Source organism: Somniosus microcephalus, chromosome 21, assembly GCF_052327205.1.
Source record: "Somniosus microcephalus isolate GS21.2 chromosome 21, FLI_Smic_1.0, whole genome shotgun sequence".
NCBI classification, from domain to species: domain Eukaryota; kingdom Metazoa; phylum Chordata; class Chondrichthyes; order Squaliformes; family Somniosidae; genus Somniosus; species Somniosus microcephalus.
The window spans coordinates 35,423,469-35,440,993 of NC_141007.1; the positions used below are offsets into that span (position 1 = coordinate 35,423,469).

Below are 17,525 nucleotides of genomic sequence, written 5' to 3' on the forward strand. Positions count from 1 at the left end.
ACTGTAGTTTCTCAGAAGCCGTTCACCTGGCAACGAGTAGGATCTTAAATCGCGCCTGTTTTAAATCAAAACGTCCGCCAGCCGCCAGAAAATTAACCGGAACAGTTTTTGAATACAGGGTCTTAATATTTCTTATCGGATTAATAATGTTTTAATATATATATATATTAGCGTCAGGCGTTCTATGGACAGCTTCTTGTCGAAGTCCCCGTGGCCTGGCGAGCGAAGATGGAGAGTTTGCTGAAGCAGGAGCTGAACACAGTTGGTCTGAGAGAGCTGGGCTATGCAGGGGGCGGGTGTATTAGCCAAGGGCAGAGTTATGAGACGGATTCAGGAAGAGTGTTTGTCAAAGTCAATCACAAAAGCCAGGTTAATGCATTTCCTTTATGGTTTGTATGAATGTTGCTATGGCGTGCGCAATGGGGATGGGATGGGGATGGGGAGGGAGGAGGGCCTGTTTGAGACATTCGAGTGCCGGAGGCAGTGCAAAGAACCGTGACACTAATTACAGCAAATATCTCCTGTCAAAAGGTCTGAACTGCCGGGAAGGGTAAGCGAGGTAGCCTGGAAAAGAGGTAGAGGTACACAAGATAATTAGAGAAGGGAAAACTTGAATATCACTTTAAATTGTGGGAGTAAGACAAGGGGGCACAGGTTCAAAACTAGTTAAAGCAAATTTAGGATTGATATCAATACTTTCTTCACACAGGGAATGATCAACGTATGGAATAAACTTCCAGATAGGAGGGGGGAAAACCCTGGAAGCATTTGAAAAATAATAGGTGCTGCAGTGGGGACGTTTAGGGGTTTTCTAGATGGATAAATTTAGATGGGGCAAAATTAGGGTTGCCAGCTTTGGTTGGATGTATTCCTGGAGGTTTGATTACACCTCCCATCTCCAATGATCCTCTGTACTCAAACAGCATTTTTCCCATTTCCAATATTTCTGTAACTATAACTAATAAATAAAAGTGTTCAAAGAAAATGGGGAAAAAAATACAATTTTTTCAATGCCCCTGTGATTTTTATCCTGGGATGCTTGCAGCTGTGTCCAGGCGATTAATCTTCAATTCCTGGAGACTGCAGGGCAATCCTGGAGAGTTGGCAACCCTAGGTCGAATAGCCGCTTTCATCTACAACTAGGCTGTGATGTTTGAATGGTGACATAAAAATGGGAGGGAAATAGTGCTACATAGCAGGTGTGTTTTAGGCTGAGAGAATCTGGGGAGAAGAACTAGCATGCCACAGCTGTGTACTCTTTCAGTAAATACAATACTTAATTAGTGTAAAATACTCTAATGCGTGTATTTGTACACTTAGGAATAGCACAATATCAAGCGGGAAGTTGGAAAAAAATTGTTTTGTGCAAAAGATTTAAAATATGGAATACAGTACCACAAGTGGCTATTGAAGCTGATTAAATCACAAAATGAAAGAGATAAAAACATTTTTTTACATTAAAATATTAAAGGGTATGAGGAAAAAGCAAGAAAACAGGACTAAAGTAGATCACTAGTGTGGAGTCAGCAATGGCAGAGCTACAATGGCCCAAAATAGCCTCTTTTTGTACTTAAATATATATATACTTCAAAAAGGTTTGTGTGCCTCATTGAAAACATAAACCTTGTTATGTTTGTTTCTGTGTGTTTCGTTTCTGTGGTACTGGCAACAACCATCTTGGTAAATTAGTAGGTATGTTTTTTCAGCAACAGAAATGGATTTCTTAGATCAGTGCGTAACACTTCCTGTTAATTGAGGTTTGGCGAAAATAGGAATGTGCAAGTAAATGGGAAATGTGAAATTCAAGTCTTTGTCTAGTCCCGATGCTCCAGACATCACAAGTGTGAGGCAGGCTTGATGGACCAGCTGGTCTTTTCCTGCCCATCATTTTTGTATGTTTGTAAATTAATGTAAAATGTAGGTCTGTAAAAATGGATTTAATCCTATGGCTTTCATTTGTGTACCCTGTTCTACAGGTAGTAATGGTTCGGTCACATTTTATTTTGGATGTGACGATGCAGAAACAATGCAGATATAATCATTTTCCAGACAGTCACAATAGAAGATGGATTTTTTTTGCTTCTGTGCTGCAAATTTCTATGGAATAAAGTTAGTTTTTTTTTGCCTCCTCTCCTGAAGTTCGTGACTGTTGCTCAGCTGCAGTTTCACTGGGCTTAATGGCAGGTTGTCATTTTTGGGAAAGGAAAGATTTGTGCATCAAGATGAAGTTAAATACAAGCAATACAAAATTTAGCCACAAGATTTATCTACAAGAGGGCAAAAACCTTTCCTAACAAATTTAAAATGTGATCGCCCTTTTAAGTTACTGTTGCCTTTTCTGTTTCTTTTGTGACCTAATGTTTTCTTTTATCTTGAGAATATTTCAGTTAGTTACAAACACACCGAGAGCATTCCTTGATGGCTGAGCGAGTTTATCCAGTGATGAGCTGAGCCAAGTAGATCTTAGAATTACATTTGGCCTTCAAGTTAGGGAGGGAAAAATTCACCAGGGTTCCTATTCCTGGCTACTACTCAACAAGCCCCTGCTGATTTACCTCTGAGTGAGTCTCAATCGGATTTTTCCATTGTAAGGCTACCCACCACATCACTGCTGCAGCTGCACGCTTCTAAGTAGAACTTCATAAGATCTGGAAGCTGTACATTCCCATACTCATACCCATAGCATCACTAATACACTGTGAGAGAAGTTTGTACTGTCGATCTGTGGGCAACCCAGAAGATCCACTAATGACTTAAAAATATTCAGAATGATTGGCACCAACTCAATAAATACCAGTTTTATTTTGTGCAACTAATTCTTGAATTCACAACCGATTAACGCATTTATTTAGTCACTAAGAAAGATTCTTAAATAGTAAAACCAATGAATTACTAAAATCTTTGCTATGAAGATGGTGTTTCATAACCAGAATAAAAAACTACAGAACCCATCAACACTTTGATCTGTCATGTTTGCCAAGTCAAACCGCATTATATTCAGTGTCACCTAATGTAAATTTTTACAATAAACTGAACCGGTACAAGGAATCTTTGTAAGCCTACAAAGTTATAGTAAAAAACAAATACATAATCCAAGGGTGTTTCTGCTTGAAACTGCTAGGATACAAGTTTGTGGCTGTAATTCTTTATTATGCACATGTATCTGCATCGTGGCCATCCCATTGACAGGAAGACAGGCAGATGCCTCTGAAGCAGCACACACTGAGTTTCTCCCCAAGATATCCTCCCTCAGCTCCTGCACTGAGCAACTCTTCATCCTCACTGATTTCACTCTCCATCTCTGCTCCCCTTTCTTCTGAATTCACTGTCCTCCAATCACTCGCTCCATATAAATTCTCCTACCTATATTCATGGCCAACCCCTCAACCAGGCCATCTCCCATAGCCTCTCCAATGGTCTCAATCACCCACTTCCTTGTATCCTTCACCACCCACATCCCTTCTCCCTCTTCCAGGCCCACTTCCTTCTGCGTCTGTCCCTGGCAAAAGCTCACCCCCAAATTACTTACAACTGCACTTTTCAAAGTCTCAACTGCCTAGTCTTTGGCCTTCCATTCACTACAATATTTCTTCAGCTGTTGATTTTGCTCAGCTACACCTTCACCTCCACCCTTGTTGTCCTTGTCCCCAGCAACAGCGTTACTCCATCCCATCCAGTCATTACCCCTGGCGTGGGCCTCTCTTTGTTTGCTCGTCCAAAGAGGCCTGCTCTGGTTGGACCTCACTCTCTTCTGCCAAAACCACATGCTACTCCAAAATTATCCAAGAGAGCAAAGATATCACCAGCTTCTTTTCTCTACCGCCAACCGTCTCCTTAAATCCCTCTTTCTTACTCCCACCATCCTTGCCTCCAACAACTTGCAAGGAGCTGATGGATTCTGTGTGACTAATATTGAGACCATCCATTCAGCTATCGCTGCTGAGTGCCTCCATTCCCCTTGTCCACGAAGCTCCAATCAAACTAGCTCTGAACCCACCCCCTGCTCTCCTAACCCCATTCCCTATAAATTGTAACCACCCAACTTCCTTTCCTAGTTTCCATGCCAGCTGACATTTCTCAGGTACTATCCCCCCTCCCTTTCAAAACTGCTGTCATCAACCTTTCCTCAAAAAAACACCCTCAACCCCTCTGTGCTTGTAAATTAGTGCCACATTTCCAACCTTTCTTTCATCTTCAAAGTGCTTGAATGTGTTACTCCTCCCAATTCTCAGCCATCTTTCCCTGCAACTCCATGACTAAATCTTTCTAATCGGGTTTTTGCTCCTCCCACACCACTGGAATGGCCCTAACCAAAGTCACAAATGGCAGTTTCTGTGACTGGTGCATTATCCCTCCACCACCTCTTTGCATCCTTAATAGAGTTCATAGAATTATAGAAAGTTATAGCACGGAAGGAGGCCATTTTGGCCCATCGTGTCCGCGCCGGCCAACAAAGAGCTATCCAGCCTAATCCCACTTCCCAGCTCTTGGTCCATAGCCCTGCAGGTTAGAGCATCCCAAGTGCACATCCAAGTACTTTTTAAATGTGGTTAGGGTTCCTGCCTCTACCACCCTCTCAGGCAGTGAGTTCCAGACCCCCACAACCCTCTGGGTGAAGAAATTTCCCTTCAAATCCCCTCTAAACCTTCCACCAATTACTTTAAATCTGTGCCCCCTGGTTTTTGACCCCTCTGCTAAGGGAAATAGGTCCTTTCTATCCACTTTATCTAGGCCCCTCATAATTTTATACACCTCAGTAAGGTCTCCCCTCAGCCTCCTCTGTTCCAAGGAAAACAGACCTAGCCTATCCAGTCTTTTCTCATAGCTAAGATTCTCTACTCCCGGCAACATCCTTGTAAATCTCCTCTGTACCCTCTCTAGTGCAATCACATCTTTCCTGTAATGTGGTGACCAGAACTGCACGCAGTACTCGAGCTGAGGCCTAACTAGTGTTTTATACAGTTGAAGCATAACCCCCCCTGCTCTTGTATTCTATACCATGGCTAATAAAGGCAAGCATTCCGTTTGCCTTCTTAACCACCTTATCTACTTGGCCTGCTACCTTCAGGGATCTGTGGACATGTACTCCAAGGTCCCTTTGTTCCTCTGCACTACTCAGTGTCCTACCATTTAATGTGTATTCCCGTTCCTTGTTAGCCCTCCCCAAATGCATTACCTCACACTTCTCCGGATTGAATTCCATTTGTCACTGTTCTGCCCACCTGACCAATTTATTGACATCTTCCTGCAGTCTACAGCTTCCTTCTTCAGTATCAACTGTTGATCACATCATCCTTCTCCCAAAGTCTTTCCAGCCAAGTGATTGGTTCCATTCATACCAATCCGATTGTAGCAGAGCATCTCCAACAATGGCTTGTCTTTCTGCTCCTGCAACATTACCTTGAATTCCCTCCCTAAACCCCTTCTCTTCTCCACTTCCCTCTCCTCCTTTAAGACCTTCCTTAAGATCCACCTCTGAGCAAGCATTGGTCGCCCCTTCTAATAACTTCTGTGGCTTTTTTTAATACGTCTCTGTGAAGCACTGAAGGATGTTTTTCCACCTTATAATGCAAAATGTTATTATAATGGGATGCCCAGTAATGCACACAGTACCTAACTAATGTCTTGTAAAAATTTAGCTTCACTTCATTTGCTTTTATATTCATGGTTCTATGTATATAAAACCCAGAATTCAATGCGACTTTTTAAGACATTTTCTACTTGCATTCCTACTTTTAAAGATCTGTATATCTGTACTTAGAATCCCTAATGCTCTATGTTACTCTGCTGCATTGGATTGCTTTTGCCACCTATCTTGTGCATTCTTCCTCAAGGTTTGCCATTCCCCCAAATTTGGTATTATCAAACTTCTATATCGTTTTTCTTTTGCCTATGCTCACATTACTTAAATAAATGATGTGCCTGCATGGCTCAATCGTAGCAGCGACACCTCTTGAGTCAGAAGGTTGTGGTTTCAAGTCCCACTCCAGAACTTGCGCATGTAATCTAGGCTGACCATTTCGTGTAGTATTGAGGCAGTTCTGCATTGCTGGCAGCACCCTCATTTAGATGAGACGTTAAGTTCAAGACCCACCATCCTGTTCAGGTGAACGTAAAACATTTTATGGCATGTTTTCAAAGAAGTACAGGGAGCTCTCTCAGTTGTTCTGGGCAGCATTCATCGATCTACCACCACCAGTAAAAGAAATGAACTGGCTATTTATCTATTTCGATGTTTGTGAGACCTTGCTTGCTTAATGAGTAGTTTGCTTCAGTTTTTACAAGGAAGGTGAAAGTGTGACTGCAGGAGTACCTGGTGAGAATGTGGAAGAGTGACTACGAGAGATAAATATTCAAAAGTTTTTTTAAATGTATAGTCATTGTTGTTTTCCCAGCTTATCTCTTTCCCCTTTGTTGGACAGCGGTGCAACAGTTGCAACCTTCCAATTCTTTGGCCCAATCCCCTTTCCAAAGAATTTTGAAAAATTATAATTTGTACACGTGTCATCTCAACTTTCTTCCATATTCTGAGATGCATACCTCTGGGCCTGTTGATTTATCTTCTTTTAGTCCTCATTAGCTTTTGAATATTTATCTCCACTAGTCACTCTTTCATGTCCTCCTCAGGTACTCCTGCAGTACTCCCACTTTCACCTTCCTCTGTAAAAACTGAGGCAAAATACTCATTCAGCATTTCTGCCTGTCCCTCACTTTTGAGTACGAGATGACCTGCTTCATCTCTGGTCCTACTCTTTTTAACAATTTGGTCAGATGGAATAGAAAGGTGGCAGGGTTGGTAATCTGGAAGGATGAGAAAAAATGGGCTGAAGGGCCTCTTCCATCTGAACCCATCTTGTGATGGAAACGAGCTATTATTTGTGGTTGCATTATGTTTAAAATGAAATATAACCAACTGTTCTGAACTATGGTTTTAAAATCTGAAATGGTTGCAGAATTTAGATAGTCTTATCCTTTGATCTGCAATAGAGTCAGGTTGATGGGGTGAAGTGCGAATTTATGTGCGAGAGACAGCTGCTCTGCATGCTTAATTGTTGGCTGGAGATATATAAACATTGATAGGCAGGTGTGCCTGCCTTTCTTATCAGGATAATGTTTGTCGAGCCATATGTTATGGTCTGTCGTGTCTTTCATAATGGTTTTTTAAAATTTAATTTTGTCCAGAGTAGCGTTAAGATATTATCATTGTTCTATGTGAAAATAGACTCGTGTTGCTTTGTTGGTGTGCAGCAACCTCCAGCATGTCAGTAGGTTTAAACATCAAGGAGAATTTGGGCTTATCGACTGTCTTTCCTTGCTCTTTTACCAAAAACCGAAGTAGAGAAGATCTCAGGAACACCAAGCCTGTGCTAAAGTGAGAATTGGAGGCTGCATTCACAAGTACTTTATCGAGAACTTAGCAAAACAGACACTTAATTTTCACTTTGTCATGAGAAGATTTGAACGGATTATAAAAAGCCCTATGTAGGCTGAGTATTTAGTTTATTAGGTTCAGCATCTCTGCCCTTAGTATTAATGTAATCATGATGTTTCTCTGTGTTCAATTTGTAAATAAGTACTGTAGCTAATTCTAGTTTGTGATAGTTCAGAGCTGTGGTGATGTTTTGTTTGTTGAATAGACTAAATTCAGTATGAACCTATGTAAAGTCCAAAATAGAGTATATCAGAATTGGGTTAATTTTTAGATCTCGGTTTTGGAACCCCTGCAAGGGCAGAGTAAGCATTTCTGGATTTTGGGAAGAAGGTCTGCTCACAGATACCACTATTGAAAGAGATGACAGTATTATTCTTTAAAAAAAAGCTTATTTGTAACAATGGTGAATATTCAAACTCACTCCCTGACTCACTTGTCAATGTGTTAGTAACGGAATCCAAGTTTGTGCTGTGAATTTAATTTCACAGTACTTCACTGCTTAAGGAATTTACAAGGTGCAACCAATCGCATCTGGAGAGAGGCAAGAACATGATATAACACCCTCCATGCATAAAATAATTAATTTCTAGCTATATTTATTTTCAAAAATTACCACTTTTGGTGAGCTTGTTAGTCTGTGGAAACCACATTGCATTATCAGTCATGCGGATAGCAAGGACCGTCAGCTATGAGAACCAAAATAGTAGACAATTTTGCGCTAGCTCCCCAACTGACTCCAAACCTAGTCTATCTATTCCTGGCCCAGTAGCCTCACTTTCCCTGGCATCTTGCACACTCTAAGTACCCCTAATGTTCTCATTATCAGGCCCTGGTTTTCCCGCACTTGGCGCCTGTTCTCAGTTCTCCAGGCCCCTGCTCACCTCTTGTCATCTTCCTGTAAGCAATGCCACAGGAGATTAACTAGTTTAAAAATAAGATGAAACTCTGTTTAAAACAGTTATTCCCACAACTATTCCAGAAACTGAATAATAACCTCCTCCGGCTCTACAACTCTCCGAGATCCTTGCACTCCTCCAATTCTGACCTTTTGCACATCACTGAGTTTCATTGCTCCACCTAGGCCCTAAGCTCTGGAATTCCCTCTCGAAACCTCTCTATCTCGCCTCCTTTAAGACACTCCTTAAAATCTTCCTCTTTGATGAAGCTTTTGGTCACCTTCCCTAATACAGGAAACTTTGGTTTATCCAGAGGTTAACTGTCCGGAATGCTCGAGCCACCGGCAAAAATCAGGAGCCGTTTCGTTAGGTTTTTTTTCTTTTCGTTGCTTTTTTTTCACCAGCCAGGCTCTGCAAGGTCTCGCTGAAGCTGTTGCTAAGCTACAGAGACGCTTGCAAGGTACGGCCGACTGTTTAGAAGCTGTTGCTAAGCAACAGGGTTTGTTGCCAGATACGGAGCTCAAAATCTCCGTATGTTTCAACATTAGCGCTGGTTTGTCCGGCAGTTTTGATGGGACGGCAACAGCTTGGTCCCGTCGGTGCCGGATAGCACAAAGTTTCCTGTATCTCCTTCTGAGGCTCGGTGTCAATTTTTGTTTGATAATGCTCCTCTGACGTTTTACTACTAATGCAAGTTGTTATTGTAGTTTGGTTCTAGAAAATATTGCATTTTGGCATGTGTTTTTTTTTTACTGACCTCTGCATAAGGATTTAAATGTCTGCAAGACACCTGGACTAAATGGGATACACTTTTGATTCCTCAGTGAAGAAGAGGGAAAAGATGTGGGTGGTTAATCGTTTTTGGAGTTCCATAAACCAAGGAGTTGTAACGTAATCTGGAGAATTGTTATCCAGCTATTCAAAAGTGGAGTGAATCGTGAAGCAAGGAATCCCAGCCTACATCGGTAATGGGGATCACAACTAAAGACACCATACTGGATGTTATCAATGCTTATCTAAAAACCACTGAAATGTGCCTCATAAATTGCTGGAATTCTATAAAGATGTAACTAAGTCAGTTGATAAGGGCTATCCAATGAAAACATTTTCTTGGATTTTCAGAAGACATCCAGTCAGAATTTGTATTATGGCAAATTGTACATTGTCTGCAATTATAGCCATAAAGTCCTTGTTTGACAATATTCCGTCACAAACATTATACTTAGCTCTTAATTTTTAAATTTGATTTATTAGGACAGCAGTCGCTGCGTTCTGCTCATAAGGAGGACCTAGTGCTTGCTGTCCAACTGGTGAGGGCTCATACCTGCACTTAGAACATAAGAAATAGGTGCAGAAGTAGGCCATTTGGCCCTTCGAGCCTGCTCCGCCATTCAGTAAGATTATGGCTGATCTTATCAGTTGTTTAATGGCCAATTAGTGACTGTACTCCTTGGAGGGAGAGAAGTGGCTATATTTGCAGAGACTCTCTTTGGAGTGAAGTAACTCCAAGATGACATGCCTGGTGATGGAAGTTTGGGACCAAGTTGGCTCTCTGGGACAGACTCTCTAATCTGATATCCAAACCAGCAGATTTGCATGACTTCAGGACACTGCTGATGAACGACTGGCCAGCTAGCCTGGCTCACTAATGGATTCTGAAGGAGTCATCCTATCACTAGAAACAAATAATCCCACTCAGTTCCAGATAATGTTGCAAGCCAGTTTCCCAACAGGTAGGCTTCTTGTAGCTGGACAAGCAGTGGAAGGCTCTGTACTGGTAAGAAATGTGCTTCTTGCTAGTTAAGATCCTGTACCCATATACACACTTGGGAACCCCTAAGCCTTGGTTCTGCCAACCTGCATTTATACCTCTCTAGACTTAGGTTAGGAGTGTCCTGCTAGGAAGACTATGTACACTCTGAACTCGGAAATCAGAAATGCTGCAGATGTAGACTTCTCAGTAGGTTGGGCAGCTCACCCAAAACTGGTGATGGGTTTCTGCATTTGTCAGTCACCTTTCTAGCCAAAAACAAGCATTTTAAGGTCATTAATTGTGTATAAAATATTGAGATGTTTCTGAAAGACGTTATAAGCACTATATAAATGCAATTTTTGACTACTGGGAAGATTCTATAACTAAAAACAACCACATTTTCTAAGAGCTTTTAGTATTTCAACCAGTGCTCAAAACAAGCAGTATGTTGCAGTACTTTCTATAAAATTTACTTAGTTACTAATAGCAGAAGACAGTGCATTGGAGCAAGAATGAAATACCTGTAAAATTGAATTTGCTTCTAATCTATCATTAGGTGACTCAATCACAAGTTGGTTTTAGTTTTGTAGTGAAGGCACTCTCTGCTCTCATACTTAGCTACAGAATAGTAGAGAATTAATTCTAACCCAAAACTTTCCCACACTGCTTGGGTGTGCATTCAAGATAATGGAAAGAATGGAGATCAGTAATGAAATGGTTAAAATAAAAACAAGAGTGTTTCAACATTTGTAAGCCAAATAAAATTAAGGAAATGAGGTAGTTTGAACGGTGTTCTTTTTCACAGCTCATTGAAAGAAAGACAGACATTTATATAGCGCCTTTCATGGCCACTGGATGCCTCAAAGCGCTTTACAGCCAACGAAGTAGCATCGCTGTTATAATGTGGGAAACACAGCAGCAGCCAATTTCCACACAGCAAGCTCCCACAAACAGCAATGTGAAAATGACCAGATAATCTGTTTTTGTTATGTTGGTTGAGGGATAACTATTGGCCAGGACACTGGGGCTAACACCCCTACTCTTCTTCGAAATAGTGCGATGGGATCTTTTACATCCACCTGAGAGCGCAGACGGGGCCTCGGTTTAACGTCTCATCCGAAAGGCGGCACCTCCGACAGTGCAGCACTCCCTCAGCACTGCACTGGAGTGTCAGCCTAGCTTTCTGTGCTCAAGTTCCTGGAGTGGGACTTGAACCCACAACCTTCTGACTCCGAGGCGAGGGTGCTACCAACTGAGCCACAGCTGACACAAGGGTAGTACTAGAAAAGTAGCTAATGTTCCAAGTTCAGGTCAGATGAATAGTACTGGTAATTACAGGCCTGTTAGTTTGACGTGAATCATAGGAAAAACATTGGAGTCTATTATACAGCCAATAATTCATATCCATTTCACAAGAATAAATTCAAAGAGGGAATCTAAAACTAGGGGTCATAACTATAAAGTAGTCACTAATAAACCCAATAAGGAATTCACAAAAAACCTCTTTACCCAGAGAGATGCATTTAAGGGGAAGCTGGATAAGTACATGACAGAGAAAGGAATAGAAGGCTATGCTGGTAGGGCTAGATGAAGTAGGGTGGGAGGAAGCTTGTGTGGAACATAAACACCGGAATAGGCCTGTTTCTGTGCTGTAAATTCTATGTAATTAAAGGAAAGGTTAGTAAAATACATAGGGTGATTAAAATATGGAATTCTTGGCCACAAACTTTCAAAGCTGATCTATAAATTCTTTTAAAAAGGATTTAGGTTGTTGCTTGAAAAAGAGGATTATTAAAGGCGAGTGCGCAGGAGAGTGGGATTAGATTAGGTGCCTCACATTGATTGGGTGGAACCATCAATTGGCTGTATTGTAACATTCTGTTAATTCTATGGCCCGGAATTTGCAGTTGATGATAAAACTGTCCGCGTACGCCGTCATTACTGTGTAAAACTGACAGCAACTTCTGGCGTTTGCACATGCGCAGTTAAACACAGAAATCCGGAAGTTGCTGTACTGATACCCTGCTCCTCCACAGAGTGTGCTGTTGCAGTTTTTACGAAGCAATCAACACAGAATTAGTGATTTGACGTGAACTTCAACTTTTTACACACTATTCTTGCTGTTAAAACCATTGAAAAAGTTATGCATTGTTAAATAAGGTGTAGCTGAGTTTTTAGTGGCGTACTAAGTCATAATTACTGCTGAACAACCTCCCTGGGCCTGAAAAACTATTTTTATTAGTTTGGAGTGTCATTCCCTCCATTCCACGAGAAAAATTCCATAGATTAATTGTTTTTTTAAGTTTATGATATTTCACCTTCTACCTTACTTATGTCCCAATCTTTATTTCGCTCTCTGTAAAATGATTAAAAAGTGAATGATAATCAATGCTTTTTACTTCCTGGTTTGCTGTCTGTGAATTCTTAAATGTGATTGGCTGCTCAATCTGCTTGATGACTTCACTGTTCCTGGACACCACAGATCCCCTATAGATGGTGCCTGAATAAAATTGATGCGTAACAGGGGAAATCGATGCCACAGAGCCTGCTAAATCTTTGTGGGCAGCTTTCTTCGAGGTCAGCGGCAAGCTGCGCAGTCACCTTTAATAATCCTCTTTTTCAAGCAACAATCTAAATCCCTTTTTAAAAAATTTATAAGAATGTGTAATGGGTGTAAACAATTGTAATAAGGACAGCTGTCTCACAAATTTGCGCTTAGTGGTTGCTAGGAGCAGAGAAAAACTTCAGAGCAATTGTGGCTGCTGTGAACATACAAATCTACAGATTTTTGTTTGTCTTGTGCAAGCTTCAGCAAGCAATTAACTCTGCATTTGAATGACAAGAGGCAAGAGTTCCAGGCAGTGAGACTGCATGGCTGAGAGTTCCAAAGGCAGATATATATTAAATTTTGCAATTGGGCCTCTTGAGCTTTTCTAGTTTGTTGGTGATGCTTTAAGTACTTTTGTTCTTGACAGTGTTGGTGATCAACATGGTTTCACTATCCACATTATTTGAAACAGGCCAGAAGAATGTTTGATGGTGAAATGGCAAGTCTGGAGACGATCTTGAAAACCAGCACGGTGAAAGTACCAAAACCAGTGAAAGTGATCGGCCTTTCGGACGGTGGAGCAATGTTTGTTATGGAGCATTTAGATATTCACAGTTTAAACAAGTAAGCTATAAAACTGAAAACGTTCCTTATCATCTCTCGCCTTCATAAGTCCAATCTGAACTAGCCAATTTATTAATGGAAACTAAAAACATCGTTTCCAAGTAAAAAGCTGATTTTTGTTTCAAGAGTTGGAAAGCTAATGTGCGCCTGGAAGTAAAAGTTGGGATTTCACTCTTAATGACACAATTACAATGAAAAGAAAAAGTTGTAGACATGTATGCCTCCATTTTATTATTTGTGAATACAGAAACATGTTATTATGGTTAATACCATGCTCAGAATAAATTATTTTCTAATAAGCTCGTAATGATTGCATCACAGGTATTAACTATTTGGCTATATGATTATGAATTAATGGCTGGAATGTTCCATGCAATTATATCTGCACAAAAATGTGAAAATGGAATAAAACCTTTTCCAACTCCTTAGTGTGTATTTGTTTTTAAGTATATGGAAGAGCGATTTCAACCATACAGCATTGTTTTGGGGTTCAGGTGCCTTAGAACCACTGAAGCTTCAAACTCTTGGTTCATGACATTATTCACACCCTTTGATCAGATTACTGCCCTGTAATATGAGTTTCTTTTCTCTCCGTTATATATAATTGTTTTTGGAATTTCAGTGATCAGCTGCATAGGATTTATTCATAAATCTGTAATGATGTCTCAGTCCTTAATTTTTCAGTGTGATTTTAATTAGGTTAAAACAGTATGGTGCACAAGATAGCAACTGTTGTCGTAAAAGTAGCTTAGAAATAGTGGAAAAAATAGCTAAAATGTGTACTATAACTCTAGGTATCGAGAGTGATTTCAGAGCTCTGATTTCTTTGGATTGATATTTGTATAATAGTGTAGTTGCACTAAGGTATTCGATCTGCTGTGATTTAATCACAGGTAATCTGTGGAGCAGTAAGTTGGGGAGCACTCGGGAGAGACGGGTCAGGGATGCAACATGGAGCCTGGGAGTAGAGCAGTTGGGCAAAGTGGGAGGTGGAATGTGAAAACGGGCGTGGAGTGGTTCCGTTTTCTATTATCAGGTAACTGGAAGCAGAGTAGTTCCTGGGGCTAAGGTTGGAAGTGTAAGTATGACATATTTATACATGTGACAAAGTATGGTGGACATGCACTAGACTTTAAAAAATTCTTTTTGATTCTTTGTGTCTTATAAATAGTACCAAATAGCCAATCAACAACAATACCTTTATCTTAGCTGCATCATTTGCTCAAGGTGAAAAAAATGATGTTTCTTCTTGGTTTGCTTGTTTCAAATACTTTTCGAAAATGCTATTTCCAGTGCTGGTGTTTTTTCTTCTAGATACATGGCTACATTAGGAGAACAGCTGGCAGATCTGCATCTTCACAATGCAAAGCTTAAGGAGCAGCAGCAGAAAGATGCACAGACTGTTGGTAAAGTATTTAACTTTGCTCTAATCTATGTAATGCTTTCAGCTTGATAAATTACATAACCTGGATTCCTATATATCTTTTAGTGACACCAACAGCTAAAAATGGGGAAAAATCACACCTGGTGGTTGTGGATGACAGGGTTGGAGTACAGGAACAAGAATGTCTTGCTGCAGTTGTACAGGGCCTTGGTGAGACCACATCTTGAGTATTGTGTGCAGTTTTGGTCGCCTTATCTGTGGAAGGATGTTCTTGCCATGGAAGGAGTTCAGCGAAGATTCACCAGACTGATACCTGGGATGGCAGGAATGACGTATGAGGAGAGATTGGGACGATTGGGCTTGTACTCGCTGAAGTTTAGAAGAATGAGAGGGGATCTCATTGAAACTTACAAAATTCTGACAGGACTGGACAGACTAGATGCAGGAAGGATGTTCCCGATGGTCGGGGAGTCCAGAACCAGGGGTCACAGTCTAAGGATAAGGGGTAGGCCATTTAGGACAGAAATGAGGAGGAATTTCTTCACCCAGAGAGAGGTGAACCTGTGGAATTCTCTACCACAGAAGGCAGTTGAGGCCAATTCATTAAATATATTCAAGAAGGAGTTGGATATATTTCTTAAGGCTAAAGGGATCAAGGGCTATGGAGAGAAAGCAGGGACCGGGTACTGAAATTGGATGATCAGCCATGATCGCATTGAATGGCGGAGCAGGCTCGAGGGGCCAAATGGCCTACTACTGCTCCTATCTTCTATGTTTCTATGACTTTTGAAGCTCTGCATTCCTTTTTGTACAAAAGGGGAGGATACATTGTAGGATGCTGGCACTTTAAGAGTTAAGTACACTTTGTCCCTCTTTAAGAGAGTAAGATTTATTTTCATTGATTAATCACAATATGTAGAATCATCTGAGGAAAGGGTACAGTTATCTCTGACTGAAATACAGTAATTTACCACTGAGCAGGTGAGGAACTGTAAATGGCATATTAAAGTAGTTCTTGTTTTTGTTTATGAAACTTGGGGAAAGGTTACTCGTTGGCACATTGCTCTGCTTTACAGAAGACTGAAATCCTTACCGGTTCAAAGTAACACTGAAATGTATGTTTTAGTTTGAACTGAATGAGCTAGAGTTATTTAGCATGGTATTAACACAAGACATGGAATGCTATTTATGAACAGGGGATTGTACTGTTTTTATAATGGTTTAATGCATCTGAATTGTTTAAGTGAACACAAATATATAATTGTCTAAATAACTGTTGAGCAGAGGTAGATAACACACTATCGTGTTTGGAAAATAATAGTAGATGATTAGATGAACATGGTTGTACCACATATAAAAAGTATAAAGGCACTGGTCTAAATATGTATTTTTTTCTGTCTGAGGTAGGCAAGGGGCCAGGACACACTGAAATCCAGTATGTGGACAAGTTTGGGTTTCATATCACTACCTGCTGTGGTTACCTTCCTCAGGTAGGCTAATTTTTCTTTTCCTTGCACTCATTTAAAACTTTAATATGCTCAGATGGATTCTTCAAAAAATACTGTAAAAATAGTGTGCATTTAAAAATAAAATATACACATTTAGATATCAAAGAAAAACTTGTGGCTTTCATGACCTCAGGATATCCCAAATCACTTCACAGCCTACGTAGTACTTGTGAAGTGTAGTCACGGTTATAATGTAGGAAAATGCGGCAGCCAATTTGAGCACAGCATGGTCCCACAACAGCGATAAGATAAATGGCCAGCTAATCTGTTTTAGTGATGCTGGTTGAGGGGCAAATGTTGGTCAGGGCGCTGGAGGAACTCCCTTGCGCTTCAAGTATTGCCGTGGGATCCTTTAACTGAGAGGGCAGACGGGGTCTCGGTTTAACACCTCATCTGAACGACAGAATAACAGGGAATATAAGGATAAACAAGTGGTGTCAGAGTACATTTTTATTTGTTCAAACAAGAACAAGTCCTTGCCTTTTACACTAGCAGATTATTATTCTAATATATGGATAGCAATCATATCTAGAAATGAATTACAAATAAGGTAACTGCAGAATAGACTCCTCTGAATTGCAAATGTAAATGCCTTCTCTTTATGAATCTTGTAGAATAATCGTACATCTCAATAAGCTAACTTTGATTAGTGTACTTTAGTAAAGAACATAATAAGTTGAATAAATAATAAATTGAGATAAATATACTGTTGTATGACTTTGGAGCACAAGTGACCATTGCAGAGTGATGCGATGTGGATTCATATCAGAGATTTGCCACACCTATCAAATTCTTGCTATTATTATTGGGCAAAGTGGGCAAATTATTCTAGGCTTACTTACATTCTGAAATATCTACTGAAATGTGTTTTGTCATTTGAAAATTGCAATCGAGATAGTATCCACACTAAAAGATTTTGAACAGAATGAGGATGGGAGAAATAACTTGGGAGCTGCGGCTGCAGCATGATTGAAGGGTGTCTTATAATAGGGAAGGAAGAAAATTACAAGTTCAAAATTAATCAACTGCATTACAGGAACTGGCCATAGAGGACAGCCATTGCAGCCTGTTGAAAGAATCAGTTACTCACAGTATGCCCATCACAGCTTACAGAAAAATAAAACAGGAAAATATTTAAATGGTCCTCACACAGTGTAAAGTAAGTATTTGTAAAGGTAGTGCTTGTTTATTTTGATTTTCTTCAAGTAAAAATGTAACCTCTTTGTGTGGTGTTTTTGTGTGTTTTATATATCTACAAGCCTTCGTACAGTATATATGGAAATAACTTTACCAAATATAGTTAAGCATAGAATGTCATTACAGTCCCTACTGCTTATAGCTGGTGTGTTCGTGCAAACACGATTTACCCGACACACGTGA

The 17,525-nt window shown here is 40.3% G+C and overlaps 1 protein-coding gene across 2 annotated transcripts in view; it reads left to right on the forward strand.

The window, feature by feature from the left end:
* The first annotated feature begins 191 nt into the window (after positions 1-191).
* The window catches only part of fn3krp (fructosamine 3 kinase related protein), a 29,811-nt gene continuing 12,477 nt past the window's right edge, over positions 192-17,525 (forward strand). The window contains exons 1-5 of one of the 2 annotated variants that reach the window (XM_085963425.1): positions 274-369; positions 9,153-9,293; positions 13,102-13,253; positions 14,568-14,659; positions 16,045-16,127. In XM_085963425.1, the coding sequence (XP_085819551.1) occupies positions 13,111-13,253; positions 14,568-14,659; positions 16,045-16,127 (318 nt within the window). In that variant the 5' untranslated portion in view covers positions 274-369; positions 9,153-9,293; positions 13,102-13,110. Of the gene's footprint in view, positions 370-9,152; positions 9,294-13,101; positions 13,254-14,567; positions 14,660-16,044; positions 16,128-17,525 lie in introns of both variants that reach the window. The other variant, XM_085963426.1, reaches the window with a different exon arrangement.